This window comes from Tachypleus tridentatus, chromosome 13 (assembly GCF_004210375.1).
Source record: "Tachypleus tridentatus isolate NWPU-2018 chromosome 13, ASM421037v1, whole genome shotgun sequence".
Taxonomy (NCBI): domain Eukaryota; kingdom Metazoa; phylum Arthropoda; class Merostomata; order Xiphosura; family Limulidae; genus Tachypleus; species Tachypleus tridentatus.
The window spans coordinates 78,560,089-78,577,243 of NC_134837.1; the positions used below are offsets into that span (position 1 = coordinate 78,560,089).

A 17,155-nucleotide genomic window follows, 5' to 3' on the forward strand; every position below is an offset into this window, starting at 1 on the left:
TAGAATCCCAAAGGACACTTTGATTAAATATGTTTCAACAATGCCTGAAAGAGTGTCTGCAGTTATTAAATATTAATTGGTTACTGAACTCAAACACTTTCACTGAGTTCCTGTTGTATTAAATATGAATGCTAATATAGTTTTGATGTTTCACCTGTGATTTTTATTTCACTGTTCTTTGAAAGTAGCCTGAAATTAATATTTGACTTTGTCCTAATAGTTTTGCACAGTACTGTATATGTATACATATATGTATGTGTAAATGAAACTACTTTATAAAAATCTATGGTTTACTACACCTTGCAGGAGTTCTGAAAATTGTGCCCCTGGTGTTTAAAACTGTTATTTTTTTATAGAACAGTAAAAGTAACATCAAAGAAGATGTCACTATACAACAAAAATGTTTATGATTTTATGCTTTAGTCAATTTAATTTTTTTTATAGAAACTGATATAAAACAAACCTTCTCACTCGGTTTGTATGGATTATATAATAAGTTGTAAATGTTTTTCTTTTTCAGGTATTAAATAGTTATTTTTATTATATAAACTAAGCAATATTCATTTTAATTTTCATTAGATAATGTTACTTAACTTCACTTTGGAAGTTGTTTTCACAAACTTAACTCTTCATTTTGAGGAATATCTTTCTTTTGGGGAAAATCTTAGGTGCACATTGTACATGTGCATAAGTTTTAGCAACCTTGATCTACACCAGTTTAATTTTTTTAAGTTTATTATACATATTTTATGAGATCAAGATAAAGTTTGTGTGCCATAGGGTTGTAAATAATCTTTTGTGATTTCATGTTCATAAATTTTACCTGTAAACTCTTATCTCTTGATCTGTGTATTTCTTAACAAAATCACTAGAATCTCTTCGAAACTCTGCTGGTCTCTCTAAAGAACTACCCAAGAACGAGTACAAGAAGTTGTGTCTGAGTCTTCTCAGTGGCTTACCAAATGAAGAGGATTTTGCATTGAATGTTTGTAGTATTCTTGCAAATGAAGGACAACACATTCTCCATTTGGAGCAGACTCCACAATTACTGACATTATTACTGGCACAAGCAGGCATTTGGCCGACTGGTTGGTATCTTTCAAAAATATTATCATCAGATATATTCAGGACTCTAAGTAATTAAATATTGGATGACTTGGTGTTTTACAGTCACAGTCAATAAAGTAATTTTGATATGTCAACAATAGATTTATTTCAAAGTTTTACTGATTGGATGCTGTGTATCTCTTTAACTCTTTTTAGTGCAACATGAAACATATTTTTATTTTGTTTTTATTTAATGTCTTACATCTAAAGTAAACAATTTGTGGAAAGGGATTATATTATAGAAACATTGTAGGAAAATAGAGTAATTTCCTATGTTTTTACTGTCTTCATATTTAATGTCTACTGTCAAAAGTGTGACAGGGATATTGTTTTACAGATTAAATTATGTCCCATTTCAGACTTCACAATCGAGTTTAGTTATAAGGTGTAGAAGGTCATATCCAGACTTTTCAGTCAGATTAGATTAGTCCTAAGACTTAGTAGATGAACATGGCATTTTTCATACTTGACAGGTTTATTTTTATAGTGTTCATACCTGACTGGATAGTGTCCAAATTGCAATAAGCATATTGTACATTGCTTAGGCTTAACTACAATATTTTGTAGTGCCCAGAATTAATAAGTTGAAGTTATTTTCACTTTATAATACCCAAACTAGACAGTGCTTGTTTTGGGTAAGTACATTAAAAAAGCACCAGTACGTGACAGTTAGATTGGATAGTGTTTAAACTAGGTTAGTTGAGTGTTTTTAAGTTTATTATACATATTTTATGAGATCAAGATATATAACAATATATATATATTGTTATATATCAAATAAAATAGTAATAATCTTATACACTTGACAAGATTTGTTGTCAGATGTTTTGGGTCAGAGGGTTCTCTTTCATAACTTTAGCTTTCACTTTGCTATGGATTGGCTTGAAGTGTGATTTTTAAAATTCACTGCCATTTCCTTTAATAAACTCTTTTTCATTCTCTTGAAAGATATTGCAGATTTCCTACTTTGACATCTTGAATCTTTTACTACATTATTTAGTAATTTTGCTATATGATTACACTTCTTAAGAATTGGCTGTGTCATATCCTTCTAGTCATAACAGTGTTTTGCTGACATTGTCACATGGTTGAAAACACTTTGTGTACCAAATATGTAGGTGCTAAACATGTTTATTACAACACCATGGCTCACATGTATGGCATTGTGCATGCTACTGCAATATCATATCCAATAATTCTTATGAAGTGTGAATAACACTTTATGTTAAAGAATAGCATTTACTTGTTCATGGTTTCAGAGATACAGCCAACAGTCCCTTCTTGTTTAACATCTTTAAAGAGTATGATTTGTATGATGTACATTCCGAATGTTAAAGAACATTTGTTATTGAAATTTAATTATGCAAATGATCTTGAAAGAGCTTAGTCATCTAGGTTAAGATAAAGATATATATCAAATATAGCCACCATCATCCTTTTACTGAATCCTGTAATGTTACTTAAACAATATGCTTTATATCAAATAAAATAGTAATAATCTTATATACTTGACAAGATTTGTTGTCAGATGTTTTATTGGCTGTGTGAGCTTTCACTTTATTTTCTACCAGCATATTACAGTAAAACTGAAGTATCAGGTTCTCTAGTTTTTTCTTTATTTTATTTATTCATATGATAAACTAATGCTGTAAATAATCATTACTGGTAGGTTTAGGGCCTGGCATGGCCTAGCGGGTTAAGGCGTGCGCTTAGTAATCTGAGGGTCGCGCGAAGTTGCTTAAACATGCTCGCCTTTCAGCCGTGGGGCGTTATAATGTTACGGTCAATCCCACTATTCGTTGGTAAAAGAGTAGCCCAAGAGTTGGCGGTGGGTGGTGATGACTAGCTGCCTTCCCTCTAGTCTTACACTGCTAAATTAGGGACGGCTAGCACAGATAGCCCTCGAGTAGCTTTGTGCGAAATTCCAAAACAAACAAACAAACTGGTAGGTTTTATATGAAATATTTCATTTTGATTGATGTATTCCTTATGTATGTGTAAAGCATGTATGCAACTATAATTTTAATTTCTCCATTTTATTAGTTATAGTTTTACTTCACACATTACTATGTGCTAACTTTACAGATTATCATCTCCGTACTTTGTATCTTGACCATTGGAAGGACTTGGAAGGAAGACAATTTGAAAGGTTTTGGGAAAACATTCTTAGCAATAGTGATACTGATGTACATGATTTATGGAGACAGAATAGCAGTAAGTATAGTGTACAAGAATAAAATGTAATAATTAACATGTAGTGATGATTATTCAAGAGCTATAATGAAATGAAGTGTGGTCTTGCAGCTATGTGTGAAGTATTTTTCCCCTCATGAATAAAATACTTGCAGTAACTTTGCTTAAAGCAAATATTAATAAAAAACTGAAGAACATTTTTAGTACACCATTTATGCATCTATGCCAAATTGAACAATTAGTAATTTTACACTTACAGAGGGGAAATTTTTGTTTCAGATCATACAACCTCATAATTATTTTTCCAATTAAATTAAGACTTTTTAATACATCCAGTTCTTGCTGCATTTTTCAAGTTTTCACAATTGAATTGTTATATCTATAGAACAATGAAGCCAGTTAAAAAGTAAGAAACCATTTAAACCTTGATAATTCTTGTAAATTAAAAATATTCCTGTTATTAGTTAAAGGTTTAATGCATGAATATTGACTAAATTTTAAAATAAAACCCCTCATTCATCAGTAAGTGATTAGTAGTACCTTTGGTTATAGGGAAGGATTTAGTCCTTGATGAATCTTGTTCTTTGAATCTTGGAGAAGATTTGGGAGCTTACAACCTAGAAGGACAGCGAGTGTTGAGGGTAAGAAGTTAACAAAGAAAGTAGAGTATTTGACATAATACAGTTTAAGTAAGTGCTTTAGAATGAGAATCTGAATAAACATCTACTTTGATGGTTGAAAAGTAAACTTAATTTTATATCTCCAAGCTATGGCTAATTTAAATCATTGAAAAACAAAATAACCCTGAATTAATCTGTTATAGTACAGGCAATGTCAGTGAAGTAATAATTTGTTTTTACTGAGTACTGTATACTCTGTATCAGAAATTTTGTTTATTCAAAGGCTGAAATATTCATTCATTATTCAGATACTCTTTCTCAGATGTCCTGAAATGATATGTGATATAAATCTTGTGAATTGAAAGTATTTAACTTAACATTATGGCTAGAAAGTGAATGAACTTTGTATTACAGAGGTTGAGTAGATTATATTGAAATGATTTTGGAGCCTTGCCATGTCTTTATGGTTCATGTTGCTATATGCAATCATGCCATATATAATGGCCATGCATCTTAGCAATAGCCCTACAGCACATTTTCCATTGCAGATGGTTCCATTACAAGTTTTCCAAAGTATACTACTCTTTTCTGATGACTTTCCATAATCCATCTCGTGTATACAGTGTTTTTTTTTTCAATCAATATTAAAATATAATTCAATGCAAGTTTACATTGACTGTTGTTATCACATCTAGCTGATTTCAATATTCAAAATTGTTCTAGTATAACTTACTCAACCCCAATATTACTGCTAATAATTTTTATCAAACTTATTTAACATTTTCGGTCTTTAAGCACAACCATCATAATGAATTCTCGTATTAAAGCTTCATTAGCAGAATTATGCAATAAAAGCCCAACATAGCCAGGTGGTTTAAACATTCGACTTGTAATCTGAAGGTCATGGGTTTGAATCTCTTTGTATCCCTTTCTTCTATCCTTGAAATATCAAATAAAAAACACCCCTGTTTTTTGCAAAAAAAAATCTCAGGTTTTAATTCAGGAAAAACTACCCCTTTTTGCATTAATTTCAACTATTTTATACATACATACATACATACATACATATATATATATATATACTGGTACGCTATTGATAAATTTCCAGTTTCACTAAGAAGAGGCCCAGCATGGTGGGGTGTTTAACGCACTCGACTCATAACCTTAGGGTCGCATCACCTTCACACCAAACGTGCTTGCCTTTCGGTCATGGGGACATTATAATGTGAAGGACAATCCCACTATTCATTGGTAAAAGAGTAGCCCAAGAGTTGGCAGTGGGTGGTGATGACTAGCTGCTTTCCCTCTAGTTTTACACTACTAAATTAGAAACAGCTAGCACAGATAGCCCTCATGTAGCTTTGTGCAAAATTCAAAATAAATTATACAGTAAAATATTGGAAAAATACTTCTAAAACATACCTTTTTTTCTGAAAACTTTTAATGGGCTTTGGTTAGTTGTTTTTTTTTAATACAGTTTTATAAGAGTAATGTTTAAAAATTCATACTAAAAATACAAAAAGTGTATTTATGTTTTTATCATTATTTTATTAGATTCTCTTGATACTGCACAACTTATCCTTTGAAGAACACAACATCTCTGTCTTAGCAGCTAATTCAGATTGCATCAGGTAGTGTATTGTGTTTCTGTAGGTTAGGAATTCATGGAAAGTTCTTTCATTCTGTAAGTGAATCTACCAGTGATACTACTGATTTAATAAATGTTTGTTCATTTATTGATGAGGAAGAATATTAATTTTATTGAAAGGTTGTGTATGATGATACATAAAAGTGGTGGATATTTAAGCTGTGTCTTAGTGTTTCTTGTTATTAGGTCTAATATAAAACAGTACCACTGTGACTGATGGCATTATCTCGCCAAAGATTCAGTCATAAAGTACAACATTTTTAGCTTTGTTTGTCTTTACATCTTAATATTTTAAAAAATATAGCTTTAAACCAAAGTGTTTTACATGTAATATAAGACCAATTAGTTGTTTCAAGTGTGTTTTATTCACCAGTACTATGTGGAATATAATTTGTGGTGGTTTCTGAGTTTAAAACACTCAAAAGTATCAAAGTTGAAAACTTTCATCTAATGTGCAAATAATTTATCCAGTTGTATAGATCAATGGCTCTAAATATGTATAATAGCTCCAAATGTTTTATATTCTTCAGTACAAAGCAAAATATAACTTAAATGTAGTGTATAAAATGTAAGCAGCTATTGCTGTAATGAGTTCCTTTTCTTCTTAATTTGGCTAAATGATTGAACATTTCCTCCTGATTAAATATCTTGTATAACTTTGTTGGATAACAAACTTTAATACCTTAATTTATATCAATAATTTAATTTTTGTTATCTTATTAAAATGCTTATTTTAACATTACTTTTATTTACTTCAGTCTTTATATTCTGTAATTTTGTGTTTAGATTTAACACATTAGCAAAACTGTAGTTGTACAATTGACATGTATAGATACTATTATTTATTACAAATTCATAATACACATAGTAATAAATAATAGTACCTGTCTCAGGGGATTGCTGTGTTAGTTTAACAAAACAAATTTGAATAGTATCCAGTTAAGTTCCCATAAAAAAATAGTAATAAAATTAAAGAAATAGCCTATTTGATGTGGTTCATTCAAAAAGATTAAACTCTGGTAACTTCTGTGTGATTGTTTGCTGTAATTTACTAGGCCTTATTTTCTAATTGTGTTTTCTGTTGTTTTTTTTAATTAATTTCAGGATGCTTCTCTTGTGTGCACATAGCAAATGGTCCAGCTTGAGACAGATTGCCTTAGATACTCTGGGAAATATTGCTTCACAGGTAATTTTAGTGATATAACTTGAGGATTCATTTCAGTAGAATGTTAAACACAGAGTTTGCTGATGTAATACTACAAGTATAAAGCACATTGCTGGAAAGACTGAAGTGTTCTTGAATAATTGTCAGTAACAAACACAAGACTGAAATCAAATAAAGTCAGAGATTTTGGAGAATATGTAATAATATAGTTATAGAAAGGTAAATGCAAAAAGAAATGTTAGTTATGTCTTTAGTGATGTCATTTGTTGTTGTTTTTTTTTTTAATTTTGCATAAATTTGGTCAAAAGGAAAGAACCGATTGCATCCTCACGGAAACATTTAAGAAAAATATTCAGAAACTATTGTGTTTAAGTAACCCGTAGAAACAGATAGGTGTGGTAAAATTTATAACTATTGTATTTAAGTAACCTGTAGAAACAGATAGGTGTTGTTAACATTTTTTTTTTTCCAGGTTTCTCTAGATGTAGAAAAGGATCTGGTTTCAAGGATAATATGGCGAACAGTGACACAGGGTATTCTGTCACAAGATCGACACTTGACCATCGTATCTCTGGAAATATTAGGAAAACTGTGTCAGTCTGAAAGCAGTGAGGAAGTAATTGCATCAAACCTTCAGTTTGAAGTGAGTTGGTGCTGAGAATAGAAGTTTCTGATTGTTTTTTATTCTCAATTTTTTTAATTATGTAATTTCAAATATTTCTGTAAGATTGAAGTATTTAGAAGATTTTATAATTTTATATCATTTGTAGGAATCAATGTGTGTGCTTAGAAACTTTTTAAGGATTATGTATTAGTATTATGGCATGTAATACAATTATAGCTGCATTTTTGTGAGGTTTGAAGGCTAGAGTAATTCCACATTTTAAGCTACTTGTTGTATATCATTCATGTAGGTTGTACATGGCTGAACCCTAATTATTAATACCTATGCTGTCAGGGAAAAGTTTGCTTATCAAGAAATTTCCTGGTGGCTCTACAATACATTTTGATGGCTTATAAGGTTAAAAATTGATACTTGATATCACATGCAACTTGGAGCCTAAAAAATATATACAGTCTACAAAAAACTTAGTTTCAGGACATGTACAAAGGAAAAACAAAAAAAATTATTGGTATATTTTTTTCCACCAATCTTTTTTAAAATATTTGTCAGTAATATTGCATGTAGTCTGTAAATTTGGCATGTAACAGAAAACCTAGTGTTTAAAAAATGTGTACACAGTATTAGAAGCAATTATGAAAATGATGAGCAAAAATGGTATATAATGTAAATACTATTGGAACACTAATGCTTTACAATGAACTTCACTGGGATATATAGACACATTTTGGTAGTTTTCAAGAAGTATTTTTCACAGCAGTATAAAAGTTTACCTTGAAGTTATGTTTCCCAGGATTGAAATACCACTTGACAGTTGCATAGAAATCAAAGCTTTTAATGCTGGAGGATAACCTTGCAAAAAATTGTTATGACTATCTTTCAGTAGAATCTGTATGCAAGATTCTAAAAAGATTTTGATTATGATAAAAGTGTTTGAGATAGAAAACTGAAATTCTCCAAATATGTCATTAAATATTGTGGGGTATATTCTTTATGATGTAAAAGTGGATAATACAGAACCTGATAATGAGCTTGCTTTAAATTCAGGTGTGAATGTTAACATGAGAACAGTAAGATGCACATTAGCAGTGGACTTCTAACTGCTCGAAAAGAAACTAAAAGGTTGAATTGAGAATCAGAACACAAACTGAAATATGAGTAAAGCTGGAAGCCTATGCTCTGTATGGATGATTCAGGTTTGAATTTTTTGGTAACAATTAATGATATTTTGTTTGATGGCAGAAAGAACAGTATGACAGTCAATGTATGTCATCAACAAAAAAACAAACATAGTGGGTGATCAGCATAATTTGGAGGATGCATCTTGGCAAATATTGCCAGTGACCTACCTAAAATTAATGATAACTTGACAGGTGACACAGAGACAGATTTTGATTCATCATTTTCTCAGCAATATTACTCATCATGGAGTGATTCACCTTGTTGCAAGACAATTACTGTGAGCAACACATCAGATGAGGTGAAATAGTATCTTGAAGGTAAAGAGGCCAGTCGAATATTAAATGTCATAAGTTCAAAAATGAACATCACTGAGGCTGTATTGGCCTATATAAAAAGTACAAAGGTCAAAAAGTGACTGCATGATGTGGCCAAATTGTGAGAGTAATACAGGACATTCAAAACAGTATTTTATAATCCGTAAGGCAGCATGAAAGCAAAATATAAAACAAGATACTTGTATACTCTTGTATTTTCTGTTAATAAAACATTGCCGTTTGGCTGCTGTTACTCAGTGTTTTTGATTTCTGTATATGTATCACTTGTATGTTTCCATAATTACATCTATAACTGTACTTTAGTACCACTTACATTGTTTTTGTTTTCTACTTTTTTTGTTTTTTTTAACATTTTTTAGTGTTATTTTTCTGTTAGTTTATGTAGTAAGGTCACTAATGACATTTTATTTAAAACTCTGTAGACATATACTTGAAGAAAGTATAGATTCATGATACGTGTTTATATAAATTTTTGAGAAGATCTCGTTCCAGTATTGAAGTGTAAATTTTGCTTATCTCTTGACCATAGATTTGCGAAAGAATGTTCATGTTACTGACCGTCCAAGACATCATGTTGCTTATTCACACCCTCGAAGCATTGTATGCAATCTCTGGCCTAGGCAAAAGGACTTGTGAAAAAATCATCAGAGTCCACAAGTGCATTGGTACATTCAGTTTTGAACACTTTTTCATTAATGTATTGCTTATTTTTTGCTATTATCAGAAACCATAATAGTGACTGGTATGGTTATTTTGATATTAGTCATTCTTTAGTAATTTATATTGTTAGAACGTTTTTGAAGAATATAAATTGAGGCCATTTGAGTTTGTTTCCAAAGTTCCTTATATCCATGAAATTACTTTAACCAACAGTGTAACTTGATTTTCAGCTTTTGAGAAAATTTGTCAATTATATAGAACAGTTTGCCACATTTCATATAAGTCACTAACTCTACTTAACACTCAATCACTTATAGAACTTGCTGCTGCATGAACTAATATGGTTCTCTAAAGGCTTCTTGTAAGTGTTTGGGGAAGTAACATAGAAACACAGTAGATTCTGTAGTAATCTCATTCAGTAGTGTTGAGACATACTTCCTTTATTAGTTGCAAACTTGAATCATGGAAGAAATTCTCTAAACAAAACCTACTTGTAATTTGTAGATAGATTGAAGTTATTCATTATTTTGAAGTAGCTGTACAAATACAAAGGTGGTGTGTAAATTAATGTTTTCTAAGCATTGTTATATCAGTAGAATTGTCAGATACTTCCAAAATGTAAAAATGAGTCTGCATATATGAAGAATCTGGGATATTAGTTAAAGGTAAAATGTATATACAACTTGTGTTTTATAATAGCTTAGGCCAAAAGAAAACATCAAACGTGCTTTGATGAATAAAACTGAAAGATCCATTTTTGCAAGATTTACTGATGATGGTAGGTTTTAAAGCTTGTATCACCAGTAATATAATGTATGTAAGGTGCAAGTGTTATAACATTATAACTTCTCAGTGTAACACCCAATTTCATTGTGAAGTCAAAACAGTAAAAAATGGAAAGGTTAAGGCTCTTCAAAAGCTTTTTTTCTTGTAATCTTGATTATGTTAAAATGTAACAATAATAGCATATGTTATTTCTTTAAAAGCAATTCTAGTAAACATGCTGACATTAGACTCAGAAAGCTGTGGAGATAAAACACACAAAAATTACAAGCTGGTTAAAACGTTTGAAACAGGAGATGTACCAGTTTCTCAGTCATCTCAGCAAAACGTATCTCGTCCTAATACTCCCTCACACGCAACAGGTAGTGAATACATTACTTAATATGTACTAATAATTTGTATTTGTTTCTTAGCATTCAATATAGTAGTATTTTTCTGTATATTTATGCAAATATTAATTCAGGTAACCTCTAGAACTTTCTCAGTGGATTTTCTGATGTTAATACTTTTAAGGGCCATTGTTTGGAGACAGTTCTTTATATCTACTGACATAACGTGTTAAGTCTCAAGTTGTATGTGAGAAATACATTAAAAAATATATATTTATAACTTTTATATAATTTGCTACATTTTAACATGGTATTTGTAAGAAAATTTACTCTGTTACATGTACGTGTGTGTGTTTGTATTTTTAAAAATACAGATGCATGGTATTTTTTGTTATGATTATTAGTTTCATAATATTGTAATTATTAATTGATTAATAGTTAGCTTATATCCTACATATCCGCTGTTAACCACTGTTCTCTTTGGGGAAGTCCTGAGTAGGTCTCTGCATTGGTATTATTGGGGTTAAGTCTTTCTTCTCCTTGTTAGAAAGTTGGTGAGCCATCTTTTCATCTAATATCTTACCATTACGACTTGAATTATTTAACTGTTTAGTTATGTTTAAGAGGAATATCTCAAAATATTACAGATTGTTTCCTAATAGCTTGAAAATGATAAAATTGTCACAGAAGACACCGTTCTGACTATTTCTTGACACTCAAACTCTCGTCTCTATCAGTAAAACGTGCTTCTAGTATGAATATAAAAAATTACCAACAGTATGAAGACCTAGACTTGAGCTCATCCCTCCCTATCACCAAAATTTAGTAATCTCTACATGGAACATTTTAAAAACAGCTACTTTAAAACTCTCTCAAGCAGATAAAATCTTGAAATACAACATATAATGGAAACAGAACATGGCAAGCTTCCATTCTGGGTGTGATTGTTCCCAATTAAACTCCTATGCTATAGGAGATTACAGGAAATCTTCTGATAGTGAAATACCTCAGTTATTAACCATCCTACCTAGTGTCAAGATGTGTAACAGATGACCTAGTCTCTAGATGAATAAGATTGGTAATAGAAAATGATAACAAAGTAAAAGAAACATCACTACAACCTTCCTTAATACCCTGAGCATACTTTTTGTGAATTTTGGTACAACTTCAAGGTGCTTGGCAACTTGCCAGTTACCGTACAACACATTAAAATTGTATCTCGGAGGATTGTGAGTATATATGATCAGAGTGAGACTTTTAAACCACAACAGTGATTTGCAATACAAGTTAAAGCAATTTTGGACAAAAGAAAGAAGCAATGTATGAAAATAATCATCAGTTTACCCGTAAAAAAGTGAAACTTCTGCACCAAGTCAAAGGCCATAACTCTAAAAACATATTTGTTTAATTATGCACATCTAAATCTCAGCATAACTGTTAGTATGACTGCCTTATACTACTAACTTTTCTTGGTAACAAAGTAACCGTTCTTTTCTTCTTTCCCAGACAGTCTGAAACATTTACAGAAATTTTGGATAATGCAAGGTAATAAGGTTTTTAGTGAAATAATCAGACTTGTCTTCCAGACTCTTTATTTTTACCTTATACCATTTCCATCATTAGCAATATTAACTTGGTACATGTATGGTGCTCATTTCTGACACCATTTTTCCTCTCCCTAAGCCATGTTCATATGCATTGTAAGAAATAAAAAATGCATAATAGCAGTGTGCTATAAGGCCAAAGTAATTGCAGTGCATTGAGTTCCAGTAAAGAGTCATCTGTGAGAATAATTTAAGGACCATTACTCACAGTACCTCCAAAAATGCACTTTCTGGAAAAACTTGCTCAATGCACTGTAATGCTTTTGTTAGTTTGTCCTGAGTTTTATTAGATATACTCACTATTTATAATGAAATTCCACCACCACAGTGACTTGTTGAAAACACAAATGCAGCCAAGTTATGCCAGTCAAGATTAGTATTAACAGCACTAAAGATATAATCACCAGCTTGCTTCAACAGGTTTGTATGCTTGTAAACCCTTCTTGTATCTTTAAACTATAGCTTTTCCATCCTTTTCTGAATATCTTTCATTGTACTTGACTGCCTCAAGTTCTAGCCTTTCAAACAATCCCTCACCATCAGATGGACCCATTTTCATCTCGCACCATTTTTGGAATAGGTGATTGACATCTGACAAACTAGAATTGCATGCACTGGAAGCAAGTTCAAGTCAAAAACAACATCTTCTAAAAACATCATTTCATGTATTCTTCATGTACTTGTAGCACTGTGATCACAGATGAATTGCTCAGAAACATTCTGCTCAGTTTTTGTAGTAATTGACTTAAAAGATAGTGTGAACTAACTAATGAGGACGGTTATGGCAGTGTTGCATGTAAATATGGCATAGATGAGTAAATGATTGGTGTTCATTCTTTCTGGCATAAGATGATTGGTTTGATATTACAAGCACAGTTATCCCATAAAGTAAACTTGTCAAGATCTTTTTACCCTTTTGGTTAATTTTACTGTCATTTTTAGTGGCTTGCTAAAAGCCAGGTTGACAGTGAAAATCTTCTCTGAAAACAAACGTAGATCCTGTTGGTTGTTTCCAACAACTGGTTCTATATGTTTCCTTTGAGTAGTCAGTTAAATTATGCAGCCATTTTTCCTTCTTTTACTCTACCCACGTCAACCTTAAATTTAGTTTCAAAATTACTATCTTCAAAGGGTGTTTATTTGTCTACAATGTAAGAATAATCAGCTTATAAAACTGATTTAAAGAGTCTGCTTTCATTCAGTGACAGTACTCTCATGGCTACATGTACTTTGATCAGCTATCCATTATTTACACTTATTTACAGAAGATTGATTGCCTAATACTGCTACCACTTCATCAGATAACATAGTCAGCTTGTCACTTAAAGCTTTGGTAGGCTCATGTTTCAACTTGTCAGAAGTAACAACAGTGGTTCACTTAATCAACACAGATGTTTTATTAATTTCAGAGAACATTTTCTTTTGTAATGGGAAGTGGTGAAACTGTGATAACAGTAATTAACAACAGTAAACACAAAATGTGTTATAATAAATGCATGTAATGTGTGCAAAAGTGCACATGGCTGTTTACTTAACTACGAGCAAAATGTGCAAATTACCACTACTGAAGGATTTCTGTTTTATTCTTGTATACCTACTACAGTGGTTGAAAAATACACAATAAATGCTTTGTGTTGAAATAGATATAAACGCCATAGTCAGTTCCATTATCTTGTAAAAGTAATTCTTTGAACTACACATAATTACATGAAACACAACATTTTGCTACATTATGAACTTCATCAGTCAAAATTTCTTCTCTCATGCTCAGAAGATATCAACTCCTTACATACACAAATGAACTGTACACATTACTGTGCAAATGTGTATAATACTATTAACACAAATGCATCAATGTTAACTAATTAACATGCTTAAGTTGAGCTATAGCACGTGTGTTTGAATTTCCAGTTAATTATCAAGAGGAATAAAAGCATTGTATTTCAGAAGAAAGACCTGAAGATGACCTAGGAAGGTTGAAACGTTGTTCTCTTCTTATTGATAAAAGTCTTAATACCCATTCTAACCATTTGAGATACATTTTTATTTTAAGTGGGTTTCTCATCATCAAGAATAAAAACATTGTCTCTCCAATCCTTGTACTAAATACATATTTAGTGATTAATAGCTAATTGTAACTTTTTTCATACTATATATGTCCAGTGCTGCTGAGAGAGATTGATAATTCCCAATATTACATCATATGGTAAAATGTTATCCTATATAACTTCATGACAAATGGGAAGTACATTCTCACACACACACACTGCTGCCTTTTCTTTCCAGTACTAAATGTGATCATAACCTGTGGCAAAATATGGTTGAAAAAAAAACAACAGCTTAATATCTTTACTTCCACTCCAATCTGAATTTTTTTTAAAAAGTGTCATTAGAGGCTAGTGACCATGCTCTACTTGTATATTATTTTACACTTAGATGTCTCTAAAATGAACTGTGCCTCTACCATTTATGACATCATGCATGTATTTTACTACATGATACATGCATGAATTTACACCTTCTAGCATAGAAATTTACTCTGCAAGCTAAACAGCTGTTACCAGCTAAACATTTCAAATTAGCATAAGTTAAACCCTTCAGTTGTCACAACTTCTGCCCCTTAAATGCAAAAACATGCTGTTGCCTGCAATATATATATATATATCAGTTTACAAAAAGCAGTATTTTCTCTCCTGTTTGCTTATCATGACCATGAGTTTCCTTGTGAGATCAGTAATTGAGCATGTGTAGTGATAGTAGTATTGTTTAGAATAATATGGCTCTTTTATTCTGGATCACATGATCAGCTGTTACCACATCTGTAATGTCAGATTGCATTCACTGTGATTGTATATACTCACAATCCCCAAAGAGACAACTTTAATGTACTGTACAGTAGTCAACAAGTTGCCGAAAGTTTTCCTGCTCTGTGAAGATGTTAGTTTCCAAGCAGCTTCAAGCTGTCACAAAATGCAAATAAGTCCTAAATACTTCATAAAGTGTAAAGTGGAGATAAACGCAAATAAAAAGCAGGAAGAAAGTTGTATACATACCCACATTCCTGTTTATCATAGACTCTCTGAAGACATGTGGAGAATATACAGCCAAAAGTATGTGGATACCCCTTCTAATTAGTGAGTTTGGCTGTTTCAGCCACACTCATTGCTAACAGGTGCATAAAATCAAGCATACAGCCATGCAATCTCCACAGACAAACATTGGCAGTAAAATGGATCATAATGAAGAGCTCAGTGACTTTCAATGTGTCACTGTCAGAGGATGCCACCTTTCCAACAAGTCAGTTTATCAAATTTCTGCCCTGCTAGAGCTGCCCCGGGCAACTGTAAGTGCTGTTATTGTGAATTAGAAATGTCTAAGGGGAACAACAGCTCATCCATGAAGCAGTAAGCCACACAAGCTCGCAGAATGGGACTGTCAACTGCTGAAGCGCATAGTTCATAAAAATCATCTGTTCACAGTTACAACACACTCACTACCGAGTTCCAAACTGCCTTTTGAAGCAAGGACAGCACAAAAACTGTTTATTTGGAGCTTTATGAAATGGGTTTCCATGGTCAAGCAGCCACACACAAACCTAAGATCGCCTTGCATAATGCCAATTGTTAGCTGGAGTGGAGTAAAGCATGCTGCCATTGGACTCTGAAGCAGCAGAAATGCATTCTCTGGAGTGATGAATCACACTTCACTATCTGGCAGTGTGATGGACAAATCTGGGTTTGGTGAATGCCAGGAGAATGCTACCTGCCTGAATGTGTAGTGCCAACTGTAAAGTTTTGTGGAGGAAGAATAATGGTCTGGGTCTGTTTTTCATGGTTAGGGATAGGCTCGTTAGTTTCAGTGAAGGGAAATCTTAATGCTACAGCATGCAATGATATTCTAGAGAATTGTGTGCTTCCAATGTTGTGGCAACAGTTTGGGGAAGGCCTTTTTTGTTTTAGCATGACAATGCCCCATGTACAAAGTGAGGTCAATAAAGGCTTGGTTTGCCAGTGTTGGTGTGGAATAACTTGACTGGCCTACACAGAGCCCTGACCTCAACCCCATCAAACACCTTTGGGATGAATTGGAACACCGATTGCAAGCCAGGCCTTCTTGTGTGACATCAGTGCCCCGATCTAATTAATGCTCTTGCAGCTGAATAAGAATGAATCCCTGCAGCTATGTTCTTAAATCTAGTGAAAAGCCTTCCCAGAAGAGTGGAGGCTGTTATAGCAGCAAAGGGGGAACCAGCTCCTTATTAATACCCATGGTTTTGGAATGAGATGCTCAACAAGCACATATGGGTGTGATGGTCAGGTGTCCATGTAGTGTGTGTGTGTGTGTGTGTGTGTGTATATTAGTTTGTTATAACTTAAAAAAAACAAGCCAAAAGAAAAATAAATTAAACAAAAAATTCTGCACTAATTGAAAAGACCCCAGGGTACAAACTATAATGTGGAATTATAAAATATTTATCTGCAAAACCCTAGGGTATATTTTATGATCTCACGTTATAGTTTGTACCCTGGGATCTTTTCAATTAGTGCAGCATTTTTTGTTTATTGATTTATTTTATTTTAATTTATTTTTGTTTTGGCTTATTTTTTAAGTTATAACAAACTAATATAATTAGTTAGAAGTTTCAATTTGCTGTTTTTAATGCAGTCCTTCCTTGTGATTTTGTTTACTTAACTTTATCAAAATGTGTTAATTTTCACTACATATATATATATATGTATGTAGACAGTTTAAAGTTGAAAATATTCTGAAGCTGCAACACAATACATTCACAATTCTTACACAACAAATCTAGACCCAACAGAGAGAGAAAAAAAAACAGTGAGTGAACAGAAAGGAACCAAAGTTAGAATTCAGTGACATTAATAGATTCGTAAAATTATAATACC

At 32.2% G+C, this 17,155-nt stretch overlaps 1 protein-coding gene across 1 annotated transcript in view; it reads left to right on the forward strand.

Moving 5' to 3' along the window:
* LOC143236196 (uncharacterized) overlaps positions 1-17,155 on the forward strand; it is a 75,927-nt gene that overhangs the window by 38,096 nt on the left and 20,676 nt on the right. Inside the window, exons 5-12 of the mRNA XM_076474488.1 lie at positions 873-1,088; positions 3,193-3,321; positions 3,853-3,941; positions 5,475-5,551; positions 6,673-6,754; positions 7,206-7,376; positions 9,402-9,537; positions 10,519-10,677. Of these exons, the coding sequence (XP_076330603.1) occupies positions 873-1,088; positions 3,193-3,321; positions 3,853-3,941; positions 5,475-5,551; positions 6,673-6,754; positions 7,206-7,376; positions 9,402-9,537; positions 10,519-10,677 (1,059 nt within the window). The remainder of the gene's footprint in view (positions 1-872; positions 1,089-3,192; positions 3,322-3,852; positions 3,942-5,474; positions 5,552-6,672; positions 6,755-7,205; positions 7,377-9,401; positions 9,538-10,518; positions 10,678-17,155) is intronic.